Source organism: Platichthys flesus, chromosome 5 (assembly GCF_949316205.1).
Source record: "Platichthys flesus chromosome 5, fPlaFle2.1, whole genome shotgun sequence".
NCBI classification, from domain to species: domain Eukaryota; kingdom Metazoa; phylum Chordata; class Actinopteri; order Pleuronectiformes; family Pleuronectidae; genus Platichthys; species Platichthys flesus.
In genome coordinates this window covers 16,192,186-16,203,755 of record NC_084949.1, presented here as the reverse complement: position 1 = coordinate 16,203,755, position 11,570 = coordinate 16,192,186, and the positions used below count along the sequence as shown (strand labels likewise).

The window sequence follows — 11,570 nt, the reverse complement described above, 5'->3', positions numbered from 1 at the left end:
GGTGGTGCTACTGGTAGTTCTGTGGTGGTCCTGTTGAAACTCTGTGGAAATGCCGGGATTTCCACAGAGTTTCTTCCTTTATCGTTGTCAGTAATTCTCATTGCACAATAACATATCTGGGCAGAGCAATTTACTTATGCCGTTGCTGGCTCTGGTTCTGTTGACTTTCCGTGATTAAGTACAGCTGTGCAGCAGCTGGATGTTATTGTTTGAGTCTGAATGGAAAGATGGGTACAGATACAAGGAAAACCTGTTTAGCTGGGGGTTAATGTTAAGATAAGATCAGCCTTTATTCTGCAGTGGGGGAATTTACAAACATTACAGCAGCAAGAAGGCAGTCAAAAACAGACCCCTGTAAAGTAATAATAAGTAGTATGCAATACTTATGAAATATACAAAAATATAAAATATAAATGGAATTAGACCTACATTACATACACTAAAACAATATCATTTCAGTATTGTCAGCAGATAATGAATGTGGGCATTTAACAACCACCAGAACTGGATATAGCCCTGATGATGTGCACTTTTCTTTCCAAGAGGTGGCAGTGTCCGTCCACTGAGAATTCAAAGTGACTCTGCAGGTATGCAATGTTGTGTATCCATGATCCAAGACATAGTGGGACACAGCGCTCAAGCAGAAAACCTTTTTTTGTAAAAATGCTTTATTTAAATAAAGAGACAAAATACACAGATCTTCTCTGACCTCAGTGGATCTAACCTCAAAATCTAAGTTGTGATTTTTACATGACCCTAGAAACAACCACCTTGTCCAAGACAGCATAATAACGTTAGGGTTGTGGTATAAATTCAAACAAAGAATTCAGTCTGTAAAAACGTTGTACAGCCTTCAAGTATAACTTTCATGTTCCATTTATCTATTTCCCCATGATGTTAAGCACTAAAGAATAAGGAACATATTTTATTAATATATTTATATATTATTTTAAACCAATTCCTTACATTGACTGATTCATACAAAAAATAAAAGATACAAAGCGAAAATACAAATATTGTTATTACTTTTATAAACAGCTCTTTGAAAGTGTGATGCTCTTCAGTATGAAGCCTTGTTTGTGTCCGCACTCGTTGTTGTGTTGATGATTTATAGGCACAACCGCTGGCACGTGAATCCTTCCTGCGATAAAGAACAAGCTCTTCGTGCTTTATGTGTCCACTTAAAGCTTCAGTGTAAACGTTAACGTGTCCCGGTCCGTTACTCTTCAAGCTGTGTGTCTGAGGAGAGAAAAACAACACGTGTTATGGGCAGGCTATCTAACATATCCTGTTTGATCACAACAAATCAAGAGTTTATTATTGCTCCACCCCTCGTCTTAAGTCAGGTCAGTCATCAGTCATTAACATTAACCAGCTGTATTCCTGGAGAGTTTTATGGGTAGTGATGAGAAACTTCTTCTGCCACTGCCATAAAATAACCAGATAGTCTTTCAATCAACTCAAAGGTGAGGAAATGCCCTGCGATAGAAAGGCGTGCACGCACTTGTTTACCCTGAGGAGTTCAAATAAAGCCTGATTCTTGTGCTAATCTTTTCAAACATTCAGTGAAAATGGAGGGAAGCTAAACTTACCTCAACAATTCCTGGCGCACTCTTTGGACCCGTATAACTTTAGGGTCCAGACAGACCTTTCTCCCATTGTTTTTAAGAGTGGCACTGCAGGACCAAATAAGAGAATGAGGTAATATTACAGCTAAACCATACAGACACAGGTAATCAGCTCAGACGTCTGCTGTGCAGGAAAGATGCAAACTTTAGATCCCGGTGCTTACATAATCTCAGTTTCTGAGCAGTGAGAGCTGGCAGGGATCACCTCCACCCTTTCTATATGACGTCCGATGGCCTTACGCTCCTTCTTGATGCACTGACATCGCAGAGTCACTCCTGGATATCCCTGAGTGGTACCTGAGGTGGTGAGAGGACAGAGAAACACATTGATTTCTGGATGCATCTCACAAAAATTCAGCTATGCAGCAAAAAGGAAAGTAAGGCATCACATGTAGCCTTGCAAGAAACTCATCTTCTTTGGTTGACAGATTACTCACCCACAGCAATAGCCAGAATAACCAGGAGTGCCACAGTGGTAAAGAAAGACATATCTGCTCTGAAGCTGGAGTCTGAGATTACAATCTGATCTTTGCAGTGTTCGTCAGTCGCACTCAACTGAGCCTCTCGCAACACTGTCATCAACTGGCAAGGAGGTCTGCTTTTTAAACCTTTCTCCTCCTTTGCCATGTCCCTCCCTGAACTTTTTTTTTTTATACATCATAGCTAAACTTGCTGGTGAAGAACTGATCTTGTGATCCCAGGGAAGGCAGTACCCCGATTCGTTGGTAAAAATCTGTTTCTAATGAAAGCTGACACAGCAGTGATGCACCTTTGACCAAATAGCAGAGAATTGCCATGGAATCAGGAAATCACTTCTTTGATTGTGTTGTTATGCTGTTTCTTATGTTTAATTGTATGTTGCTGATTATGAATGCTTCATGTTCTCAGGCTTCTCGTGGAGAAGAGATCTTGATCTCAATGTGACTGCCAGATTAAATGAAGATTGAATAAAAACATAATATGCCTACCAACATGTACTAGTATTCCTGGTAGTACTGCTATCATTACAATTGTTATTGCTCCTCCCTTCATCTCTGTCAGACCTTTTCCTTGGTATAGATACTTTAAACATTGTGATACAACTCGATTTATTCTGAACAGTGTCCCCTCTCAAGAATGTTTTTCATATTCGTTTTGTTAATTTGGTCTGTCAGGATCCAGACACAGACCCAGGGGCTGTGGCTGAGGGGTAGCGCGGTGGTCTTCCAAACTGAAGGTCGGCAGGTCGATCCCCAGTCCCCAGTGTCCTTGGGCAAGACGCTGAACCCCGAAATGCCCCTCATGGAACAACAAAGTGCTGCTAATAGATATGCTGTATGGATGAATGGGTGAATATGAAACTGTACTGTAAAGTGATTTGAGTGGTCATCAAGACTAGAAAAGCGCTATATAATACAAAACCATTAATTAACCAGATTCCTTGAAGCAAGTTTGGTTAAAAATCTGTTGTTTTGTGTGTAATCTTGCTTACGAACAATTCAAAAATAGAAGGACAGGGAAGAAAACATAATTCTCAGCGGAAGTAATACGTTTAATAGTCTGCATATCTGACGCTGTAGTATGGGGTTAGGCAGAGACAAGCAGGTGAGCTTGTCCCAGCATGAGCTTCAACATCACAGTTTTACACACATACGAGGAATGTTAACTCAAAGGGGGAAGTAGGAGAAAAGCTGTCAGTCCCCAATTCTTTGTAATTTTTATTTTTAGAATTGGAAGATGAAGATTGCTTAAACATTTTACTGGAGATTTTCACCCTTAAAAATTATATTTGCTGACATTTTTGCTGACAAAGTAAATTTTGTATATAATGTTGAAAGATTGAAATTAAATATATCAAAATGGAACTGGCCGCAAATTCACAAAACCCAGAACTTATACAAAGAGGCGTTGCATAAGACCTAATATGAAAAGAAAGAAGACATGTAAGACATGAGATCATTATCTGTCTTATCTGCTGTGTCTGTCCGCGGTACCAGTTGGAAGAAAACCCTCACCAAATAAGAGTTCCATCCTGTCAGGTAAACAGTATCACAGCAGTGAGAAACCTAGTCGGGGGATTTCCACTACCTTAGACACTGGTCAGTGGAATTTTCCTCCACAGGAGGAACATATGATTCTAAACCTCTGTGTTTATTTGGTCTCTGGCTTATTTTGGTGATTTGGTTTCATTGTATAAACAGAGAAAAAAGCCAGAACATTGATCAAGTATAGTCAATGGTTTTATAAATCTGTGTAAAGTGTATGAGGATCCCATTCTCATAGGAATGTTGCGTTGTGTATAAGAAAAAGGATGTGGTTGATAATTAGTGTAAGATGGACTGATGATCCTACTGTGACTGAATCAATATCGCCATGTGTATGTGCTACTAACCTCTCCGTGGTTGTGATGACCCTCTGCCTGCATAATGCACATGGGTTGAAGTCTCTACAAGATGTGTATTGTGATGATGGTTCATTTCTTTAAGTTTTTGATTTTGATTGAAGTTATCAAATCGAGTACGTTTATTCAATTCTTTCCGAAGACACTGTCTCCTCTCCACGAGATGTAGTGCAGCTGTCTGTCATGTTCAGGGAGTGAGAGAGCAGCGCCAAGGTCAAAGGTTACATTCCCTAGACAACACAGATATGAGAAGAGAGTCCCAACACTGTCTTGGATATTTGGTGCTATACAAATAGAGCGGAATTGAACAATACTGGTTGGAATGTCATTTTGAAAATGATTTTGTGTAAATTGATTTCCTCCCATGCTTGCTCTTTACTCACGAAAATTGGGTTTCTTTCACAAAAGCAGCAATTTCTTTTTTATCACCATGTTAATGATGTCCTAGATTGAAACATTGTGAACTTCTGGGTCTGCCGTTTATTATGGTGTTTCCTATTTATTTTTGTGATCAATGTATAATCAAAAGGAAGGAGTGTATGAATAATTATACCAGTATACGGCACTATACTGTATATTATCTCTACTTATGCATACTATTTCTGCTTCTGTAACTGCCAAGATGACATCAGATCCAAAAATCTGAGACTGTGCTCGTCTCCCCCCACCAAGACCTCAAGGAGACCTTCAGCCTGTGTCTAGTCCTATCTCGTGGGATTTTGCTATTCACTCCGTTCACACACATATTGACGCCACACACACACATGCACACACACAACACACTCACACACACACACACACACACACACACACACACACACACACACACACACACACACACACACACAGTTCCACTCTTTGCACACGGACATCTCTTCACTGCATCTGCATAAAAAGCACACGCCTGCAACTGTTTCTTTGTCGTCCCCCGGCAGAATGCTCTTTGTATGCTGCATGATTGACTGACCTTCCTTGAAAGGAATAAAGTATACTTAAAAGATTATTATTCTCAAATCTCTTTATTTCAGAAGTCTCACCAGGTCAAATTTCCATCACACAGGTATTTTAATTGCTTTAAAAACAGTTTATTGAAAGTGTGACACTCTTCAGAATAAAGCCTTGTTTGTGTCCGTACTCGTTGTTGTGTTGACAATTTTTAAGACACAACTGCTGTCACGTGAATCCTTCCTGCGAAGACGTGTCCCGGTCCGTTATCCTTCAAGGTGTGGATCTGAAGAGAGAAAAACAACATGTGTTATAGGGCAGGATATCTAACTTACACACACACACACACACTGAATATATAACAATATGACAGCTGGAGCACTATTCACATCCTGTTTTGATCACAATAAATCAAAAAGTTTATTAATGTTTGAAAATAAATGCATGACTTGAAACGGAATGAGATTGTAACTTGAATTTGCGTGAAAAAAATCTCCAGTTTTCCCACTGTTTCATGCATGTTAGGTGAAAGGTTTAGCTGCCGTCTCTAGTTTTCAACGCTTGCCTCACCCCTGGTCTTTAGCCAGTTCATTCATAAGTCATTAACATTAACCAGCTGCATTCCTGCAGAGTTTTATGGGTAGTGATGGGAAACTTCTTCTGCAAGCTTTCATATCTTTCCCTGATCTGTAATTTAGTATGAAAGCACAGTGAATCTTTTGAGTCTTTCAATCAACACAAAGGTGAGGAAATGCCCTTCGAATAGAGAGGCGTGCAAGCCTGAGTCTTGCGCTAATCTTTTCAAACATTCAGTGAAAATGGGGGGAAGCTACACTTACTCCAAAACTCTCTGGAGCACTCTTTGGACCCACAGAGCTTTAGGGTCCAGACAGACCTTTCTCCCATTGCTTGTAAGAGTGGCACTGCAGGACCAGATAAGAGGATGAGGTAATATTACAGTAAAACAATACAGACACAGGTAATCACCTCAGACGTCTGCTGTGCCGGCAAAATGCAAACTTTAGATCCTGGTGCTTACATAATCTCAGTTTCTGAGCAGTGAAGGCTGGCAGGGATCACCTCCACCCTTTCTATATGACGTCCGATGGGCTTACTCTCCGTCTTGATGCACTGACATTGCGGAGGCGCTCCTGGATCCCCCTGACTGGTACCTGAGGTGGTGAGAGGTCAGAGAAACACATTGATTTCTGGATGCATGTCACAAAAATTCAGGTGTGCAGCAAAAAGGTGCAGCAGCAAGAAGTAAAGTAAGGCATCACATGTAGCCTTGCAAGAAACCCATCTTCTTTGGTTGACAGATTACTCACCCTCAGCAATAGCCAGAAAAACCACGAGTGCCACAGTGGTAAAGAAAGACATATCTGCTCTGAAGCTGGAGTCTGAGATTACAATCTGATCTTTGCAGTGTCCGTCAGTCGCACTCAGCTGAGCCTCTCGCAACACGGTCATTAACTGGGAAGGAGGTCTGCTTTTTAAACCCTTCTCCTCCTTTCTCATGTCACTCCCTGAACTCTGGAGTTTTTTTTGGAACATCAACACTAAACTTGCTGATGAAGAACTGATCTTGTGATCCCATGGAAGGCAGTTGCCCAATTTTTGTGCAAAAATCTGTCTTAAATTAAAGCTGACACAGCAGTGATGCAACTTTGATGAGTAGCAGAGAACTACCATGGAATTAGGAAATCTCTCCTGTGTAAGTGTATTTACACGCGAGACCCTAAGCGTCCTGAGGTTGGTATGGTTGCCTTTGTTGACCGGGGTCGATCAGGCTGTAGCGGTAATTATCCCTCCTCAGGTTCACCTTCAGAAACTCTGTAACGTGTTCTACTTCCTCTCGATATTCAAGTTTGATCGTCTTCTCGGCGCACCGCCAGGGGCGTGAACAGCTCTGGCAGGGCCGATCCGAGGACCTCACTTAGCCATCCAATGGGGAGGAGTGATTTCTGCAGGGCAGGGACTTAATCAAAGCGAGCACATTCCTCATCGATCTATTCCCTTTAGAATTATCCAGGTGCTCTTGCAGGAGCTCGGTTCGAGATTTGGCAGCAAAACCAGTGTCCAGTGATTTCTTCTTCTCTGCACTAGCACTGTGCAGGTTCTTAACAAAAGAGGAACTATCCTATTTTGTGTGACTAGAACTTGTTCCCTTTTGCTGAGTTATCATAATGGGCATTGTGTATCATTTCTGCTACTGATTAGAAAGTGAAAGGTCCATGTTTAGTGATATTTACAGTTAACAATTTGTAAGTGTTCTTAGGCAGACACAAGAGGCACTTGTTTACTCTGCTTTGTTGGTTCTTTGTTGTCCCTAGAAGTTCAGATGCACTAGTCCATTACTATTTGAACCTCAGTACCTGGGGTTCAAACTTTTTAAATTATACATTATATGTATATTTGTGTTATAATTTTCAGGCAGTAGGATTAAAGCCTGAAGAGAATAAATGTGAGTTGTTTTGTGTCTGTATAGGCCTACTATAAAAAGCACTCTGCATTTTTATGTTTGGTACCTTTACTTTTATGTTTGATACTTAAGTACAATTCAACACCAGATACTTTTGAAACTTAAGTACATTTAATATGAGCTACTTTGACTTACTCAAGTCATTTTCTTACGGGTGACATAACATTTTACCAGAGTCACTTTCAGGTAAGATATCTGTACTTTTACTCAAGTATGGCTTTCAAGTTTATACACCACTACTGCCTGATTAAATGAAGATTAAATAAATAAATAATATGCCTTCCAACATGTACTATTATTCCTGGTAGTACTGCTGTCATTACAATTTGTATTGCTGCTCCCTTCATCTCCAACAGACCCTTTCCTTTGTATAGATACCTTAAACATTGTGATACAACTCCATTAATACGGAACACTGCCCCTTCTCAAGAATATTGTTCATATTCGTTTTGTTAATTTGCTCTGTCAAGATCCAGATCCAGACCCAGATTCCAGGGGAAAATACTCTATTTACAATGAAAGTCAATCATTTAGGTAGAAATCTGTTTTTTTGTGTGTAATCTTGCTTACAAACAAACAAATACAAAAATAGAAGGACAGGGGAGAATACATTATACTCAAGCGGAAGTAATAGGTTTAAGGTCTGCATATCTGACACTGTAGTATGGGGTTAGGTTGCGGCAAACAGGTTAGCTATTCCCGGCATGAGCTTCAACGTCACAGTTTTGCACACACATGGAATGTAAACTCCTGCAGGGCCACCCAGCCACAGACAGATACCCTCACTTAAAGTGTGAAGTAGGAAAAAAGCTGTCTGTCTCCGACCCCTGGGTTGGTCATCTGTTTGTAAGTCCCAAAACTCCCTCAGATATCCTGAAGTCCCAGAAGGCCGAATGCATTTGAGGGTCCTGTTTGTTAAATGGTCACATCCTGATGTTGTTTATATGCAAAACTCAGTGTTTGCTATTGTGGATCATGCTTATACTAAAGCAACACAACCCATGCTCAAGCATTCCTCTCAGCTTAGCAGTTCAGCACAAGGAAGGAAAGTAACAGGGTGATGACAAATCCATGATTCAGTCCTGATTTTCCCAGCTCCTGTTTTCATCTCAGTCTTTTGTGTTGAAGTATCATTGAGCAATGCTTTGTGAGCATTGGCCTGTGGTTGGTTTGTAAATCACACTGTTTGGATATGGCAGTGATAGTGAGTGTTCCCTATTAGTAGGCCTTTCAATACTGAGTAGCCTATCTGTAAATCTAAAGTAGACTTATTATACCACACAATACAATATATATAAATATCTACATATATATATATATATATATATATATATATATATATATATATATACAAAAGTATATATACCAGATGCTATGCTATGGAATGCTATGCAGTACCTTACTGCACTATGCATTGTTATGGGGCCGAAATACTGAGTTAACACAAATTGAAAGGCCCCTGTTTTGTCACAGTCACTGGTCATTCTTAGCTGTCTATCAATTAAAACCAAAAAACCAAACCCATTTGGAGAACCTTACAGTGAAGCCTATGTTAATAGTTATAGGGACAAGCAATGAAATATTTGCCTTAATTGCATTTGAGATTTGAGTGTTGGGTTTGACATACATGTTATTTCTCTTCTCTGCAACAATGAAAGTTTTAGCTCGGGTCAAGAGGAAGTTCCGGAATATTCGAACCTCGAAAAGACATCAAGATTGCACAAGAAAATGATACCTAATTCCTCTTTTGCGTGTGTGAAATCGTTCTTCAAATTGTGATGTTAGACATCTGTTACAATAATTAAAGTGTTCTTGATTTACCAGCACTTTTTGTAGGTAAATAAAAATGCCATCAATGCATTTCTCAGTATATTGTTTATTTGAAAACTCATGCTGAAATTTGTATTGTTATTAATAATACATTACCACTCTGCCACATCACCACAGGGTAAATCTGGGGGAAAACCAATGGTTAGAATTGATCATATGTTCCCTGATTTATTCTGGTCACATGCGGTATATCATGTGCATCTCCATTAATCTCACCTGATACATGAGCCTATTCTCAAAAGGAACAAACATTAAGTTAAAAACTTTCCACTGTGGTTGATCACATCCTCTTTTGGACCAAATTTTTCATTCTTTCAGTCTTATCAGAGATGACCACTAGGACATATGTATGTATATGGGACATATAATTATAGACACATATTTGGTCATAACCTCCAGTCTATCTGCGATTCATTATGATTCCTGTCTTGAACAGGAATCATAATAAGTATAGAAGTTCTAGAATAAGTTGCTAGAACTAAAATAATAGAATAGAATATTATTATCCACTTAACGGACATAATTGTGTCACCTGTCTATAACCTCTGAATCACCACTTGCTGAAATTATGCTGGGACTGAAGAAACAATCTGTCAAAACCACGAAGTTGCCCCCCTGGTGATGGAGTTACCCCATACTTCCCTCTAGCTTGTGAGTGTTGCTGACGTGACGTGACCGCTGCAGTCGGATGCGTGTCGGAGCCTGTTGAGATTGTGTCAGCTCGGCAGCGGAAGTCTTCTGGCACATCTCCTACGTGGGATTCGAAACAGATGAGCTGTAGCACTGCATGACCTATTTGATGACTGTCATATTGCCTTTGAAATAATTAAGTGATAATCTATGAGGCACTGATGTCAACATTTCCCCTTGCGGACTTTTTCTTATCTGATGTAGGGGTTTAAGGATATGCTTCCGTTCAGAGGTGAAACTCAATTCGTCATTTACCATACACAATTGCTCCCTGTATGTTTCTGTATGGTAACATGATAAGGTACAACGCCGCAACAAACAGCCAGTGTCTCTGTGACTCATGAGCTGCTTCCAGACATGCACCCGAACTCTGGAGATCCTCCGCAGGTTCACTGGAGGTTTTTAAATTTGTGAACGCAAATATCCGAGTGAGAAGCTCCGGAGTTTCTGCAGAATTTTACTGCCTGGCTCCCGAGTATTTAAGTCAGCAGAAAGTGGTGATAGGCAAGGACACGTGATCACCGCAGCCAAATTAACAGTTTACATTCTGCCCCTGTCTGCTGCATCACCACTCATGGGAATCCTGTGGAGGATTTGTTGCGGTTATGAATGTGCCTGAGCAGAAAACCCGCCGCAGCATTGTGAATAAGGCAAACTGCAGAGAAAGTGGAGATCCTCCGCAAAACATGTTCGAAAACAGCTTTATGGTTACATTTATAAAGAGCATATCAAAATCAATCTGGCTCTGATTAGCAGACAAATATGGAATCACAGTTTGTAGCAATATTTTACCACCAACACCTGCAAGAATGGAGTTAGAGATAGGCTTGTGTGTCGCCTTTTGTGTGAGTGTGTGACAGCCTGTTCTTTTGAGAAATGCCAATTGCAGATACCTGAGTTTAGGGAAGATATTATATTCGGTGTTCATTTACTGTAAGTAGATTGTAGGCTTGTTTGGACAGGAGTTCTCTCACATCAGATACCAGCTTTCTCTCCGTCTCTTCCGAAAATACCTAAAGAATGTTTTTACAAGGCCTTCGAAACGTGTTTGTGCACATAAAACAGAAGTGAGTCTTCTGTACATTTACATCAATCACTGACATTATTGAATTTATACAGCAATACATATGTGGCAATGCACACAGGGCAGTATTCAGAAATTCATATTGTCTTTAAAAAAATGAGCTTTTGTGAGCATGTGAGAGATTATACACCTTCATGAAAGTGAAATTTCAGGTGACAAAACCTTGATTGTCGAGCCATTCACTCACAGATTGTGACTTATTGTCCGTTGAGCTACATGACACCTGTGGATCAGATGCCAGTTGTTCAATCTGTAATTCTCGGTGTCAGTATGGTGCAATGTCCATTAAAAAGCAATGTTAATGGTATTTCTCCCAAGCATTCTTCTCATGTCCGTCAGTATTACAGATTTTTAGTCACAGTCTTTTTATCCTTTTTTTTAAATGATAAATCTGCATTAACATCAAGTCACCCGTGAGCTCATATCATGCGGTGTAAATTCCCCTATCAACAATCCCAGCTTGCGCAACCTGCTGAAGGCTTGGAAATGACTCATTTCCCAAAGTCGGCTATATAAGGTGTGCTCCTCAGC

General features: G+C 40.1%; 2 protein-coding genes across 2 annotated transcripts; both read right to left on the bottom strand.

Annotated features, from left to right (window-relative positions):
• Positions 1–406: 406 nt before the first annotated feature.
• LOC133953783 (growth-regulated alpha protein-like) lies at positions 407–2,224 on the bottom strand. Its single transcript, XM_062387867.1, has 4 exons — positions 2,066–2,224; positions 1,793–1,925; positions 1,593–1,676; positions 407–1,239 (listed from the first exon to the last, which is right to left on the bottom strand). Exons 1-4 carry the CDS (start codon positions 2,205–2,207, stop codon positions 1,227–1,229), a joined length of 372 nt encoding a protein of 123 aa, XP_062243851.1. The 5' UTR covers positions 2,208–2,224; the 3' UTR covers positions 407–1,226.
• Positions 2,225–5,008: 2,784 nt separating this feature from the next.
• On the bottom strand, positions 5,009–6,476 carry LOC133954414 (interleukin-8-like). The gene is made up of 4 exons (XM_062388829.1): positions 6,282–6,476; positions 5,993–6,125; positions 5,793–5,876; positions 5,009–5,239 (listed from the first exon to the last, which is right to left on the bottom strand). The coding sequence occupies exons 1-4, from the start codon at positions 6,469–6,471 to the stop codon at positions 5,227–5,229; spliced, it is 420 nt and encodes a 139-aa protein (XP_062244813.1). The 5' UTR covers positions 6,472–6,476; the 3' UTR covers positions 5,009–5,226.
• Between the last annotated feature and the right edge of the window lie 5,094 nt (positions 6,477–11,570).

Coding starts and splice junctions, on each gene's coding strand:
- LOC133953783 (XM_062387867.1), bottom strand. CDS start 2,207: ATGACAGTGTTGCGAGAGGCTCAGTTGAGTGCGACTGACGAACACTGC. Junction 1,926..2,065: donor TATTCTGGCTATTGCTGTGG/GTGAGTAATCTG, acceptor TCACCACCTCAG/GTACCACTCAGGGATATCCA. Junction 1,677..1,792: donor TGCTCAGAAACTGAGATTAT/GTAAGCACCGGG, acceptor TTGGTCCTGCAG/TGCCACTCTTAAAAACAATG.
- LOC133954414 (XM_062388829.1), bottom strand. CDS start 6,471: ATGAGAAAGGAGGAGAAGGGTTTAAAAAGCAGACCTCCTTCCCAGTTA. Junction 6,126..6,281: donor TTTTCTGGCTATTGCTGAGG/GTGAGTAATCTG, acceptor TCACCACCTCAG/GTACCAGTCAGGGGGATCCA. Junction 5,877..5,992: donor TGCTCAGAAACTGAGATTAT/GTAAGCACCAGG, acceptor CTGGTCCTGCAG/TGCCACTCTTACAAGCAATG.